We start from the raw sequence: 17,461 nt of genomic DNA on the forward strand, positions 1-17,461 counted from the left end.
TAGGAGAATGTTGAATGAATTGCAACATGCATTTTAAGAAGGATGTGCCATGCATATATTTGTGTACAAGAAGGAGTGTGTGTGTGTGATGCTTATGTGTGATATGAGCAACAATAGTTCTAGATAAAAACAATATTTTCAAAAACCAGTATACTACATGGTGACAATATTGTGCATGAGTAATTTCTTTATAAGTATGAAACATAGATAAAAGGAAACGAGCTTACTGCAAATTCAAGTGCTTGAACTTTTAGTTCACGGACACTACCAGCAGATGACTCTCATTGGTAAAAAACACCCTACAAGACAGGGTTGCCAATCATTGCATTGTAATTCCACTTTCCTCAATGCTTTGCAAGCAAAGTACATGTATAAGGAGGGGACACGTCACATCCTCATTTCATGTATAAAGTCTTTGGTGGTACATTTCACTCATATACAATCAGGGACGGCGCCAGAAATTTTCGACCGGGTGGGCAGAAGATGTATATTCATAAATTAGGGTGGGCAGTATAAATGTAAGACCTTATATGACTTTTACATGCACTCATGCCCCCCTCATCCAACATATACAGGGTGTCCTAAAACAACTTCAACAACGTTTGGATGCTGGTAGATATAAAAAACCCAAGGAACTTTTCCTCATACACATAACCTCGAAAGTGCTTAGTTTCTGATCTATGAGCGCTGAAAATCTGACCTGTATGTATATGCAACCCAACTCACCAAACGATCGATCTGACGTAACTTCCAGGGAGCAAGGTTGCCACTTGAATTTAAAACAACAACTTGGGAGTCTTATCTGGCAAAATACAAAAGAATAATTACACACTTGCGATGTTGTAAGCAGAGGTGTGCGCAGACTAATTTATTTTGGGGTGCCTTAAGGGAAGTTTCAGTTACCTATCTGGGCAAGGCTAGCCTAATAGTCGTAACTTCATGTTCCTTTTCACAGAAACTATTAGATATCTGAACATGAAATTTTAACATTATAGAATGAACATTTGTTATCACTTTAGCTCAGGTTTTACTATCACTGTGTCGATATTTTAAATAATGAAAGTAAACAATTGAAAATGATAAATACAAAGCTACTATCAGCTGAATCACTATCACGAAATACATCTGTAGGTTCAGTTTCACCATGTTTTATAATGCTGTTTTATTGCTGTGCCTGGTCACTCGATAGAATGCCATGTGTTATATATAATTATTTTAAACCGTAGAATTCAGATGCAAGAAAAATCTGAAAATTGATGCGCTTGTCATTGAAAGAGAGCCTTCATGAAAGTCTTTGAACATGAAAGTCTTATTGGAAATGTTGGAAGGTTGCATTAACAAACATGTCGGTCCTCGGGGGAAAAAAACTACCGGCCGATATGTGAAGGGGCTCTGCGACTTATAAAGGGAAAAAAAAATATTTCTTTACTACGTGTTTACTGATTACTATAGTAAAGGAATATCACATTGTTTTGTGGAGAGGGAGAGAGCGAGCTGATCATCTCAAATGAAACGAAATTCCTTACTTTTTCACCACTCATATAATTTTCATTATTTTAGTGGTAGTTCAACATATTTATTTATTTTCTGAGAAGACGTTTGAGGTAGCCAGGTATCTTTGGCAACCCCGTGCGCACACCTATGGCTGTAAGAAGTATTTACAGCATTTACAAACTTGCCAAGACAAAGAATTTCCAACAAATGCGGACTCAAATTCAAGATTCTTCATTCTAAAATGTCCCCATCGTGTTTCGAGGGTCGCGCAGTACCAATAATCGTGAATCGCGAGTTTCACGTACGACATGTTGATGAAATCGACGAACTGAGGAATGCAATCATAGTGTGTTTGCCAGGTTGTTTCACACGCAGACTGTTATTTATTTACTTCTAAATGGCTAATCGAGTCCCTAAAATAATACAAGGGTAAACCCCTTACTGAAAAGGATGAATAGTAAAAGCTCTTGCAATAAAATAAAAAACATCATTTAAACATTAATTAATTCGCACATTAAAACTAATACACAATAACTGAAATCAATCCAACCTGGATAAAGGTGTCACTACATCACGTGTGCATTCCGAGCGCCCAATACAGCTCAGGGTTTGACATAAATATGGATAATGTCTTATTAGCAAAATTTAAAAAAAAGTAAGATCCCGGGTATAAATCAAATTCTTAGTTCATTCCGCATAATATTTACTTAGGCTAATGAAGGGCATTTTGGCAAAATATCACCAAAAAGAAATAAATAAATAAATAACATTGTATGTATTATGTTATGAAGTACAAAGTTCTAAAATCTCGTCCCTATTCTATGTTAGTTAATCACAAGAAAAATCACATGATTACATAACTGATAGGGAAAATGTATCTGTAAGAAGATTTTTTGCCACCCTGATGACATAGTGGTAGAGTCGTCGCCTTGTGATCAAGGGGTCCCAGGTTCAATAACCGGTGGAGGCACATAGTGGTTCGGATCCCAGTTTAAACTGTAGGTCCAGTCCCGATTAGCCTATCTGTGCATAAAGTTGACTTAAAACAACAACTCATGTAAGAAGGTTTCTAAACACGGTTGCTAACTCATTATCAAGTCAATAATTCTGCAGCTATTTTTCAAACCTGCAGAGCTGTTTTATCAAAATCTATTTTTGTGATTGCTTCTTATTAGTAGAACGAATATATATTTTTTTAAAACATTTTGGATACTATATCGAAATTAGATGACAGGTATATAAAATCGTGATGATGAAAGGGACATATCAAATTACCTCTCCTTAATATTTCAATATAGACCTAACTAAACAACTTTGTGTGTTGCTGGAGGAAACAACGCGAAGAAGAGGTTTTTATTTGTTTAACAGATTACCTTAATCATACCCAGGCTGGAAGCCCAGAGTTGACATCAAGCAACTCCACTCCACCCCAACTGCACTCATTTTCAGTTATAACGTTTTGGCCAAGTTATGGCAGACAGATAATTAATTATATTTCTATTTTTGCCACATTTCAATTATCTATTTCTTTTCATTATGTGGCACATTTTCAAAACAATTTGATGCATCGTACCTGTGAAGGCCAGGAGCTGCAGCCCTCAGGCCAATAATCCTGTTCTAATCTTGATCATATTCTGCACAATTTGCGCCTCTCATACATAAATCCTCCTAAGCCTACTAACTGCTTAAGCATACAAGTGGGCATTGGATCACAGTTTTTGTTTCAAACGCTTTGGAAATTCCTTTCGCTTTCCAATGATAAAGTTAAGGAAATTGAAGAAGAGCTTAAATTAATTCCATTCAACTTATTATTTACGCTGACTTTCGTAAACCTATTCACTAAATCAGTGTTTCAGTAAAGGACAACAAAGCTTTTCATTTAATGAAGATATGTGAACTTGTCTGTAATATAGATAATATCTACAAGTAAAACATACATGGAGTGAACACCATAATAAACTTATTTATTGAACCATTCGCATTTTCTCAAGGGTATATATTTATTAAATTTGATTGGGTGGGCAATCGGGTGGGCACAGCAATTTTTGGGTGGGCAATTGCCCACTCGTGCCCACCCCTGTTGCCGTCCCTGTATACAATTAAAGAAACTGAAACTAATGTATATTATCCTTACCTTTCATTGTTGAATGTCATCCATCGCTAATTAAATAATAGTTCACTTTCCATAGTTATCATTCAATCAACTGTGCATTTGATATACAGGAAAAGACTAAAAATGTATTAATGGTATAAACCTTGCATCCAAAGCTAGTTATTAAATTTTATAGACAATCAGAAGTACATAAGAAATGCAAATTAATTATCCTGAGATGAAACACAGAAGCAAATGTACACTCATATCAGGACTTGTATCCAGAATCTATGATGGTTGCATGATTGGTTTCACAGTAACTAAAGTAATCTTTGTGGAGCCAATAGGCTTGTGAGGCCCTCAAAATGGCTTCTCATTGGATGATCAGTACATCAAGTCATGACAGTTGTTATCGAGCATCCTAGACCAAAAGATCTGACTAGAAATGCATTCTTTTATAGCTGAGTGTATTACTGAATAAATTTAAACGATTTATGGGGGTGAATATGATAACAAATTACATGTTTACCTATATTACTAAAACAATTGAATTCCATTGTCAATGCTTTTCTATTTCGGTTATTTGATGATCAAATTGTGATGATGTGCTACGACACCAGAGGTCCTGGGTTCGAATCCCAACCTGTTTGTGAGTGTTCTTTAATCAATTTCATCATGTCATCACTCATCCCCATCTTTGCAAATTAGTCAAAAGTGGCACAAAAGGCAAAGTAAAATAAAGCAAATCAATCAATCAATTGTGATGATGAGGATGAATGATGCACTGAAAAAATATGTGATGGGACAAACACAAAGATATGTCCAGGCCTCACCCAGGGTTTGAATCGGGGAACTCTCACTTCATAGTGCATAACATTGGCCACTCTGCCACGAAATGAACCCGAATGGCAATTCATTGGAAGAGGTAGATATAATGTTATGCAGTAAAAACACATGACACAAAACAAATGGGTATAGTGATGTGTAAATGCCAAAATTAAAAAGGGAAGGTTTTCACCATACAGTTTTAATCTTACACAAAATGTTATTCACCTCTTCTTGAAACATGATTATTTAACATTTTAATACCATTATAAAATATATATATATATATATATGAAAACGGATACAGGTGTCTTTAATAACGAACACAATAAACCCAAATTACTACATTCTTCTTGTAATTACAATTATAATTACTTGATGTTGCTATATCGGTGGTTAGGTTATGTAATTACAAAAAAGAATAATAATAATAAATGACGTGAAAGAAGATTTGAAGCACCGACATCAAATTGCAGCATGAAGATATGCCTTGCACTATCAGATTACATTTGTCAGAAAATGGAATATGAGCAGCATTCCAATTCTATCCGTCTTGGCATTAAAAATTAATATTGCAAAGACACTGTACAATCTCTAAAGCCCTCCCCTTCTGTGGCTACTGAAGAAGGAATAACCTATGTGGTTTTCAGGCAGAAGACAGGCATGTTCCGAAGGGACTAAGGGTACAGTTACCACCTGCAGAAACAACACAAGGAATAGACAATCACCTCCGGAATCTCAGAGTAGCACTTCCTCCAGAAATACCAGGTCCCCCAACCACTTCTTTTTCTTCACCATCATCTCCCATGTCAGTTCGAATGAGGCCGAGCTTTTCTAAGCTTTGCACCTGTTCCAAATGCAAGGTAGGATATTAGGGCATGTTGGTGTGTAGTTTTGAAATACCTTCAAAATATCCTGACCTGCATTGATTGCTCTAATCCCCGATAACAGAAAGAAAACCGCATGAAAAACCATAACTGTATACGGTGTACATTTTACAATAAATACATTTAGTTTTGTTTGTAACAAAAAAAATCTCACGTTTCTGCATGGGTAGTTTCCGTTGTGTATTCTTCTCACTCGACGTTTTGCTTTTAGGGTAGGGAAGGCTTGTAGTAGTTTTAACACAGGAAGAAGGGGCATGGCTTGTGAGAAAATAATTTACCTTTAAAATTATTTAGCGTTGTACCTGTAGCATTGTAACCTAGATGGTTGAAGTGAAAGTAAGTAGGTACATGGATGCGATTTCAACTCTTCAAAATCACTGTTCTTTTTGCTGTTTTGTAATTTTTTGGTGTTTTTCTTACTTTTATAACTTTGATTCCATGTAAACACAGTAGAGTTAACTTTACAACAAGGCACACAAAATATGTATATCTCATAATTACAATGTAACATAATTAACAGAAAAATCATGTATATACACATGGAAAAATATTATCATAGGTTGATGAGTAAGATAAAGTCACCCAGTTGTTTCATATATGAATAACTTCTATTAATTAACTAATTTTTACTTCATTTTCCAGATAGCAGAGTAGGGAAATTCACCGTGGTTAAGGACTAGGGGTGTGCGGGATCCCGAGAAGTCGGTACCAGGATCGGAAAAAAAAATTCCTGTCTCAATCCTAACTTTAGGAAATGACTTCCCAACTTTTTGGAATGCTGAACAGTCAGGAAATTCAAAATTTAGAACATTTCAAATTTCCAAAAATTTCCACTTAATTGGGGTTTTTTTCACATTCCGAACATTGGGATTAAAAAAAAAAAATCAAACCTTGATCACATCCAAACAAAAAATAAATGTCTGTCCTGCACACCCCTATTACAGATTCCACTGTACAATGAATGAGAGTCATCGATCTTTCACGTCACATACAGGGTGGACATTTCTACCATGGAAATGTATGTAATAGGCACGTCACATTAGCACAATGAATTGGCGAGACTAATAATATTTGGTAATATCTGAAATAATATTGGGTGATTTTCCCTCATTGTTCAGTGCTGTCCATAACCATGGGAACCAGGAACCATAACCAGTATCTGGAAAATAAAGAAATAGGTCAGTACTGTGAGTTATTCAAATGTAAAACCACTGGATGACACACTTTCTAAGAAATCACAAGATCTGAACTCTGTGTATTGTTTATTTGTAAATCGAAATGGATTTGTATTTATGATGAAGGCCAAGTAAGCAATGTCAGTTAGCTCAAGACCAGTGGTGTGGCTTGACTTTTTCAAAAGTGTTATCGGCCATCAGTATGACAATTATGCCTGCTAGACTTTATCATCTCCACCACCAGCCCCCTCCCAAAAAAAAAAAAGCCTTCATCTACATTTTTGTTCCATTTCGTTCTTTTTTAAAAATCTGTTCAGTGATTTAGCCACAAACACTCTCAGAAAGAACTACACTATCACTCATGAGAAAGTTACCGAGAAAATCCAATGAATAGTTGTCGAGCCTTGTTGGTTAGTCATCTCTGTTTCCTTGCAATTGAGGTGGAAAGGGAGAGAACCAACACACATTTCTCGGGTCAGTTTGACGTTTGTGCAGTGAGCAGACGACAGAATTCCGTTTGTCCAGCAAGTCAAATTGTGGAACTACTGTTGGCAACTTACTTTTTTGGAACAAGGTTTGTCCAAATCACGAAACGTACCAAGGAAACCAGTCTCTGTTCTATTAAAATCCAGCCTTGGCTTTGCAGTCTAGCTCTAGTTGCTTCAGAGAAATAGTTTTAGTCGGATTTGGCTCTTTTCTGCCAATCCAACTTGACAACACTAGCTTGTTTCCAGCAGGCCTGAACGATAACAGAGCTCTTAATAGGCACATGAATAACCCCTTAGCGTACTGTCCTAAAATCTTCCCCCGCTCTTCCCCTCCTCTTGTTACCTCTTCAGGGTAGCGGAAACAGCCTCCCTCTTTGCTTCTGTCAGCTGCAGAAAGAATGTCCTCTGCAATATATACTTGGCGACAATGTTGTTGGTCAATGTATTTAACAATGTTGTTATTTTACTGAAACAACTTTATAATTCTTCACATTTTGCTGTTACCTGCGGTGACACCAGTTACATACTCCGCTCAAGATAAAGTATAATACATGTGATTGTGAAAGAAGCTTCAGAACTACAAGTAAATATTCCGATGCAAACAGCCACAATTTATTCAAGTTACTTATTTTGTTTGTGAATGGCCATTTTTGGCAAGGATAACATGTTACGAGCACTTGAATTTCTGCAGAAAACACTATTCAAGTTTCCACCTTGATCTTTATCTTAAATCAAGAGAGAAATTCATTTGGAAAAGCTGATAGAAATACAGCTTACTTGATACCCTGCAGGTATAGTTTACGATCATATACGTTCATTTCGATCTTCAGCCGAGAGATCGGGAGAAGCGTGGCGGGCGGCGCTGACGGAGATGCAGACATTTGCAGCCTGTAATGCCCGCTTATTTTTATGGACATATGCAGACATTTATATAAATATTGCAAAACGAGCACTAACCTGTGTTATAACATGCAAAACTTCTTCTGTAATTCATCCAAGTTCTGCCCTTCTATACACAAATAAATACGCTTTAGAAACTATGTTAAGAGCCACAGATAATAAAACATTTTAATCATAGTTTTGACCAGTAACGTCCTGCTTAAGTTTATATCCTTGAAAGAGTTTTGTGTCGATGGGGATCGTTTGGAGGTTTCGAATGTGCAACACGGTATCAAGATTACGCTGCAGACGAAACCGTTAAAAAGTCAATGGTTTTCGTGAGCTTCCTTGCAATCCGAAATCTCCGAGCTCGAGTTTTTTGTTCCTTCGCGACTAGATGAAGACAGAGCTGTGAATATAGTGGTGAGCAGATGTAAACCAAGAGCGTGTTAATTTCGTACTGTGCACAAGTTATTCTTGGTTACTTGCCGTTACTTGTTTGTGTTATTGCAGTGTGTATGTGTGTTGTGTCAGTGAGATGATTGGAATGCCAGCCGCAAGGTTCACGTTAGAACAAAGAATTTTTATGTATGACACTTAAATGAAAACAGACTCTTGTCAAGACGTGTGTAGGCAATTTGCTCAGAAATTCCCAAGCGTTCACCTCCACATAGAGATACGGTTAGACATCTTGTCCTTAAATTACGAGAAACTGGATCGTTAAATTTTAAAACACCTAAGCAAAAACGATGGATTCTAACCGAAGCAAAACTCGATGAAATTGGTGCAGCGTTAGAACGTTCTCCAAAAAAAACCTCTACGCCGTGTTTCACTGGAGATGGGCATGTCAAAATCATCAGCACATACAGCCACTTAGCTACTAAATTAAAACTGTACTCTTATAACACAGGTTAGTGCTCGTTTTGCAATATTTATATAAATGTCTGCATATGTCCATAAAAATAAGCGGGCATTACAGGCAGCAAATGTCGGCATCTCCGTCAGCGCCGCCCGGCACGTTTCTCCCGATTTCTCGGCTGAAGATCAAAATGAACGCACATTATTACTATCATAATGGCATAATTTATCCAATATCAAATAAGCTCTCAAAAATATGAATAGAAAAAAAATGGACCAAGAACCCTATCAGAACTGAATAATTTCAGCAATGAAGTTTCTTTTACATTTCTTAAGATGAGAAGCTTTACAAAGGCACAGCTGTTCCATAGCTATGTTATTCTTGTTAGCTGTTGACCAGTTCTCAACTTCCTAAAATTTTCCCCCTATCTTGTACACTTCTCCAAAAGTTACTTGACCGCCCTGAAAGTTTTCTAAGTCCAGAAATCGTTAATTTGGCAATATAGCTGTTGAGAACGAGCAGAGTAGCAAACTTTACTGCAGGTCCCTCTACTAGGTGAGAAACCCTGTGGTGAAAGATTTACATTATTTTTAATAATATGAAGTCAGGAACTATAATTGCTCAACATATTAATAGAGAACAAAATGAAAAACTCAAGTATGAGGAATAATTTAAGAGAATACTTGCGATTTGGCATGTTAAAATTGGAATCAGATAAACACTGCATTCACTCGTGGTAGACCTGGAGGAAATCGCTGTCAAATTTGAACACAAAAGGACAATTACGAATAGTTTATGCAAATAAAATATAACAACACCTTGCAAAGTGCTGTGCAATGAGCGAAAATTAAAGAATATCGCAATTTGCAGCAAAAATCTGTTCATCGCATAGAAAAGTGGTAGCTTGAACAATCATCAATACGTTTCAATTTTAGTAAGACATCAGATACATTGAGCATTAAGTTGAACGATTTTCTTTCAGAATGTTCGCAAAAAATAATTCGGTATTGAAATCGACGAATATTTGCAGCAGCTCAATGTATTTGTTTATTCTTTCTGGCACTAACATTAATAAATTTGCATCGAAAAATACCTAAATTGTTGTCGTATTCCAACAGGTAGTATTTGGCCAAACAAGGAATGTGCTGACTAGGGCTTGGAAGTTGATGAAGTTTTCCTTTTTATTCCTTATTAATATGTTGAGCAATTATAGTTTCTGACCTCATATTATTAAAAAGAATGTAAATCTTTCACCACAGGGTTTCTCACCTAGTAGAGGGTCCTGAAGTAACGTTGGCTACTCTCTGCTGGTTCTCAAGAGCTATGTTGTCAAATTAACGATTTCAGGGCGGTCAAGTAACATTTGGAGAAGTGTACATTACATTTTCCCGACTCTCTGTAAAGTGGTAGGTAAAAGGTAAAGCTCCCCATGCAAATAGAATCGTGGGGGATGTAGGAGTGGGGGTCCCACAAATTTGCTATCTCAGGCATTTTGGAGATGATGTGATCAGGACTACGCTCTGGCCTCCTTTATCCCCCAGGGATTTGAGGATGGGTTAACACCAGAGCTGCTTTATCGGGGAACAAGGATGGAAAATTTCCGACTTTAGATCACCCACCCTGGGAATTGAACACGGGTCTCCCACGTGGCAGTCAGATGCCCTACTGACTAGCTCACTTTGAAAAGTGGGATGCATAGAAAATTTCAAGGATCAGGAAAATTACTTTCTAATTTTTACAAGTAAGGAAAGTTTTATATTGTTCCTATACCCCAGAAATTAATATATATATATATTACAAGGATATGTATCTAAACGAATTGCATACGAGTTGTCTGCATTTGCACACCATGGTTTCCTGAATCCAATGCTAGTGTTGGACAGTAACAAATCTGTCATTTGTTTCCATCAGCAACCTAATGAATGGGCAGAAATCTCCTCAGAACATATTACTTAAGAGTTTCATGAATAATTTATTCTAAGGGCTTGTCTGGAGCCTTGAATTGTATTTCATTCTGTAAAAACTACAACCCAGTCAACAATTAACAAGAGAGTGATTAGCAGTAGCAGAGATTATTTACTTAAAACATATAGTATAAACATGCCAACATAATACTGGTCTTCCAATTTGATTTTTATGCTTTCTAAACACTTTTCATTGAACTGTCAAGATCATATGCAATACTTAAAAGTGCTGATTTAAAAAAAATTGCTGATAATTAATTGCTAATACGTTTTTGGAGTCAAGGTCTCCTGTTAACTACAAAAAATACCAATCCACAGTTTCACAAACCAAAACTTCTGAAAATTGTGTTTCTTTTATTGATTGATTTTGCTTTGCTTTTCTGTCACTTGTGGTGTGGCTAATCGCAATGAATAGTGATATGATGACTTCAATGAAAATACAATCACAAACACACAAGGGCAGCATTCAAGAGCTGCACAGAGGGTTATACTGACAGAGCCTTGCTAATAATTAAAATTCAGTCCTACATGGAAGGAATGTTGTTATTTGGGTGTCTTTGAAAAGGGTCGCACAGTTGCACCCATGAAAATTATGTAAAACGTGAAATTTTCATTAATCTAAACTTCTGGTATACAGTAACCCTCAGAGTTACGTAAGTAATGCATCCGGTAAACCTTTACGTAACTTGAATTTTACGCAAGTCAAATTTGTAAATTGCTTAAGTGTAAGAAACTGCAATATTTATTATTATTATATGTATGTATGTATGTGTATATAAAAATCAAAGAAGGACAAAGGAAACACTCACCGGACAGTGGAAAAATTCAAAATTTTCGCTAACTTAGTAGTATCATCGGTGTGAGACGAAAGATGCTTTTATCCATTGATATATATATATAATGGATAAAAGCAAGGAGGGCCAAAAGGGCTAAGTAAAAATCAAAGAAGGTAAAAGGAGACACTCACCGGACAATAGAAAAATTCAAAATTTTCGCTAACTCCGTAGCATCATCGGTGTGAGGAGAAAGAGACGGATGATGCTAACTCCGTAGCATCATCGGTGTGAGGAGAAAGAGACGGATGATGCTACAAAGTTAGCAAAAATTTTGAATTTTTCTACTGTCCGGTGAGTGTTTCCTTTTACCTTCTTTGATTTTTATATATGTATGTATGTATGTATGTATGTATGTATATATGGGAGTCCAATTTTGAACCACTTTTTCAAGTAATTGGGGACGTATGTCATTAATGACACGAGTTATGTTGGCTTCCAAAGCGTCAAATGTTGCTGGTTTATCAGCATAAACCAGAGACTTTAGATATCCCAAAGAAAATAATCCAGTGGCGTTAGGTCCCATGATCTTGTGAGGCCAATTCACTGACAGCACCAATATTTCTGAAGTGCTCTATACGTTTGGCGAACAGTACATTGATTTTGGAAATATATTTCCACTTGTAAACGTTGTTGCGGCGTCAGTCTTTCCATGATCATTTGCCAATGCTCACTGATATGAAATGACAAAACAACATGTCATCAAAACAAAACAAATGACAGCTTTCCCTATTGAAAGTTCTATCACTCTTAAAAAACACCCTTTATGTATGTATATACAGGGTTTGTCTGGAAAGAAACTAGCCCCATTTGTCCGTGAAGCGACTGTACAGCACCAAGCAGTGTACCGGTGAAAACGAGTGGGAGGGACCTGAGGCTTTCAAGCGGTACCGGGGTTAGTCACCTCAGGTTTCTCGGCGAGTCAGGACGTGCTGCGGTGTGAACCTCTGTGCAGTGACCTCGTCATACTTATGATGGAGAAAACGTTAGAGCAACGTTACGCGTTGAAATTTTGTGTCAGGCTGAACAAGACGCCAAAGGAATCGTATGACATGCTGAAGGAAGCCTTTGGGGATGACTGCATGTCCTATTCGCAGGCAAAGAAGTGGCACAAAGCATTCCGAGAAGTTCGGGAAGACGTCAACGACGAGACCCGTTCCGGACGCCCATCAACATCGCTAACGGAGGAACATGTCAGCCGTGTGCGCGAATTGCTCAACACAGATCGTCAAATGAGTGTTTGTATGATGGCTGAACAGTTAAACCTGCCGAAAACCATTCTCCATGAGATTGTATCGGAAAAATTGGGCATGTGTAAAATTTGTGCTAAAAGTGTTGACCGACGCGCAAAAAGTGAATCGCGGGGAAACATGTCAGGAACTGAAACAACTTTGTGAGGATGATCCCAGTTTCCTGGACAACATTATCACTGGTGATGAATCATGGATTTTTTTAATACGATCCGGAATCCAAGAGGCAGAGTTCCGAGTGGCACACAACATCATCGCAGCGCCAGAAGAAAGTTCGCATGTGCAAATCCCGAGTCAAATCCATGGTCATTGTTTTCTTTGATGCACCACGAGTTCGTCCCCGCTGGCCAGACTGTCAATGCTCAGTATTACAAGGGAGTGCTTCAAAGACTGAACGCTAGGGTCTCCCGAGTCCGAAAGGAGTTTCAAGGGTCATGGAAACTGCATCATGACAATGCGCCCTCTCACACCGCCTTTGTTGTGACGTCCTACCTGACCTGGATCGGCATACCAACGGTTCCCCACTGACCCTACAGTCCCGGCCTAGCCCCGGCTGACTTCTTTTTGTTCCCTCGATTGAAACGGGTGCTTAAAGGACATCATCTGGGCACTGTGGAGAACGTCCAAGCAACCACGACGGCTCATCTCAAGGACATCCCCCCCGAGGAGTTTCAAAAGGCCTATAGAGCATGGACATCGCACTGGCAAAAGTGTATTGATGCACAAGGAATGTACTTTGAGGAATATTAAGTTTTTGTATGTGTACGATCAATAAATTGTGTTAAAAAAATGAGGCTCGTTACTTTCCGGACAAACCCTGTATGTATATTATTTACACAGTATTATTTTATAAATGAAACATCATGCAGCAGTATTTACTCAGATATAAACTATAAAAGTATTAAAAATATCCTTTTCAAATAAAAAAATGTCTTGTGACAGCTACGTACAGTTATTACATAACTGCGAATTTACGTAAGTCGAGGGTTACTGTATTGATACTTGAAATTAATTATATTTTACCATCCTTAGAACAAATGTGTTTAAATTTAGTGCTTGGCAAAGTGGATTTTACGAAAGAGTTTTGTATCCTGTGTTAACTTTTGTAAATGTTTGTAATTTTTTCATGTCTTACAGGCACGTTATGGATATTATGATGACAACAGTGGAAATGAAATGCTGTTTACACTAGAAACACAAACGTTCATGCAAGGTATATTAACTGATGGAGTCTCCTTATGCAGTCTCATGTAGGAAGATCTGTAGTTTTTCTTTCCTTAACTCCTTTGTCCTGTGTCCCTGAATATGGAATGGAACTTCTCCAGCACAAGAAAATTGTGGATGTCCAACCTCCCATAGTGATTCCGGTATTTGAACATTACTACTGTAGCCAACATGAAATATAAATATATATATTTGTTTATCGATGAAATAAACATTTTAAAATAGTTACAAAAAAAAGGAATTATTCAGAAATGTGTAATGTCTCAAAATATTGCCATCTGTGTCTTGTGGTAAGTGAAAAGAGAAAATGCCTAGTCTTTGTGTTTCAAAATGCTTTTTTCCTTGCGCATGTGTGTTTAGCAGCAGCTTCTGAAGTATATGGAGAGAAAGTCCACTTTGTGGAGGAGGGTGCAATTCAGTTAAGAGCAGATTAAATATTGATGAATTTTCAATTCTATATGATTGATTATGTCTTTAATTTAATGGAGATTTCACACCAAAGTGACAAGCAACATACGACACATGCCATTTGCGGAACTCCCACATAAACTCCAAAAGTACTTTCCCTGACATTTCCAGCATCCTCATTTTTTTTTCCAGAGTATCCAGTACATAGTACAGTACTATTTTAAAGTTATTTTACACTGGTGTCCTTCATTTCCCCTCATACCCATAACATCCTAAGTTCTAGTATTGGCTAATACAAGCATAATGGTGAATTTGTTTTACCAGAAATATTACCTATAAGTTTACCGATCTGAAAAATGAATTTAAAAAAAAAAAACTGTAATCTGCCATTTCATTATTTTTGTGAATAAATGCATATAATTCATATATCCTGATTTTATGAAGTAAACACATAAAATACACATTTCTTTTTTCAAAGCCAAAATGCACTGTAGATACCTGATAACATGCATAAATTATGGAGGTGAATGATCTACCCATGTTCTCAAGGAACATTTGCAATTTTTTATTGGATGAGTATAATATTGGTACAGTGGAACTTCGATTTTACGTTTTTCAGGGGACCAAGGTGAAAAAACTTAAAATGCAGGAAAATGTAAAATCAAGGAAAATTTTATAACATTTTGCTATGTTGGGACCATCAGAATTGAATGTATAATGTGGGAAAATCTAAAACCCGGGAACATATATTTGGGGTTCCACTGTAACCGGTATCAGTAAATTTTACATCAGTAGTTTATTGGCATTGGCAACAATTCCATATCGGTTAACTTTCTCATAACAACAACAAAACTAATTCCAGAATAAAATAACATGTCTGTGCATATATGTAAGGTCTAAAGTTACAAGTTTTTGTGGAATTTAAAACATTTCAAAACAAAATAAAATTTCAAATACATGCAAATATAGAACAAACACTTTTGGCACACACAAGTTAATCTGTAATGCAAAATGAACATATATCTAAAGCTTATTTTTTCAAAGTAGCTTGCATAAAGAACGTTGCTGAAGTTATAATTTTTAGTACTGATTAGTTATAATCAGCAGGCAGGAGCATATTGTAATTTTTCACATGTTCATTGGAACTCGTTAATCAATTAGATAATTTTCCCTGAGATTTCCAGGTTTTCGAGTTGTGTGGGAAACCTGACTTTGGAATGAACCAATCAACAGCAACATTTCACACTGTAGTGGCATGACATGCAGCACAAGTCTGCATTCGATTGTGTCAAGTGACATGTGGCATGTGTCATTTGTCACTTGGGTTTGAAATCTCCTGAGAGAGTTCTAGGGGTGGTATACCTATCCCTTGCTTGGTCTTACAATTGGTTCTGGCAGTGTATTTTCTTTCAGCATCTATGCTTGAAGTTGTAATACGAATCTTGCTAAAAAGAAATGTAAAATACCAACTGTCAACACTTTGAAACGATTTTTGAATCACTGAATTTGAAAATTTTCTATGGATTTGCATACATGAAAAAAAATTATCAGGTGAGTAAAATTTATGAAAAAGTTGTGTGACAAAAATGCAGTGGAAACCTCTTTTAAATTAAGTATGCAGTCAACGTTGAGCTGACTCAAGCTTAACTATATTAGTTTCTCAAGCTTAACTATATTAGTTTCTATGCCCTTGAGTGTGTTGAAATGTTGCATTGATGACAGTCATGTATCCTTCTCCCGGTGTTCTCTGATGAGGCATCTGTGGATTGATGCAACGGATGATCCATATTTAGAAGTTAGTCTGTTATGGCTATCAGTAAAATCTTGGCTTTGAGCTGTGGAACTCAAGACCTTGGGGTAGTGATGTTAGTTTCAGAGGTAAAAATGACAGGAAAGGCTGAGAATTTCACATATATGAAGGGGAAGTGACAGGTTTCTTTGGGATGAAGAGTGAAGTTAAATACAGAGCACAGATGTTCCTGGTAATTCTTTGTGAATTCCTGTACTAAAATATTTTTCATTGATATCAACTGAAAATCTACAATTACAGTATAATTAAACCAAAAGAGTATTGGTGGACACAGCATAGTTGTTTCATAGTTTGTAATAATCTAGAAGTTGTTACCTTTGGGTAAAAACTTATAAACGCACACAAGCCAATATTCTTTACCTTTCTACAGTACGTAAACACATGTTAACTGGACTGTGATACTCTAGCGACATATTTTGAAATTATCTAAAAATTGTTAATGGAGTAAAACTATTTTATTTAAAGCTTGGTTCATGCCAAATGCCAATATCATAATATAATAAAAGGTACTCGCACATGCCAAAGTGAGTACCGTTTATTACATTAGGAGTAAATATATGTTGCTTTTCTAATGTACAAGAAACTGTCTCATGCTGTTTGAAAAAAATATCTTATTTACAATTAAATATATGAACATTAATTGTTTTTAAAACAATCCAATTACATTTGTGAAACATTACCTGTTACAGAAACAATCAATTCATTGTTTATAAATTAAAGAGTAAATAATACATTTTTTTCAAACAGCTTTTATTATGCGAGATCCATTCGTGGATACACATTTTAACATCTAAATTGATTCAGACCATCATATTTCAATCCAAATTGTAAAGATGTAATTATTGAATCTATATTTATGAAAAAAGAAGGTGTCAGTAAAATAATACATTTGTTTATTTGCAAGGACATCCAAAAAGGGGAGGAGGTAATATATATATATATATATATATATATATTTCATACATATAATTTCATGTAAGTCACAGTAATTTATGTTATTAGAAGGGTCATTCCATGTCTCATTGATCAGTCAACCAATGAAACAGATTTCGATAAAATTTTATGTACTTGTGGCTTTGACCTAGGTAATATCAATTTTTTTCTTCTCTGGCCTTGTACTTTTACAGTTACAGGGGGTCAAAGTTTTCAGGATTTGCTTACATATGTCACTCCTGACTCTTCGTTGCAGGAGTGTAATACACCAATAAAATATTTATATTTCAGCATGCAACCTTCGTAACTCAATGATTTTTTTTTCTGTAAGGCAATCAAA

The 17,461-nt window shown here is 36.3% G+C and overlaps 1 protein-coding gene across 1 annotated transcript in view; it reads left to right on the plus strand.

Moving 5' to 3' along the window:
- LOC146004021 (uncharacterized) overlaps positions 1-15,200 on the plus strand; it is a 154,846-nt gene extending 139,646 nt beyond the window's left edge. Inside the window, exon 5 of the mRNA XM_083142590.1 lies at positions 13,884-15,200. Coding sequence (XP_082998716.1) covers positions 13,884-14,000 — 117 coding nt within the window. The 3' untranslated portion in view covers positions 14,001-15,200. The remainder of the gene's footprint in view (positions 1-13,883) is intronic.
- Positions 15,201-17,461: the final 2,261 nt, after the last annotated feature.

This window comes from Lepisma saccharinum, chromosome 21, assembly GCF_977018435.1.
Source record: "Lepisma saccharinum chromosome 21, izLepSacc3.1, whole genome shotgun sequence".
NCBI classification, from domain to species: Eukaryota; Metazoa; Arthropoda; class Insecta; order Zygentoma; family Lepismatidae; genus Lepisma; species Lepisma saccharinum.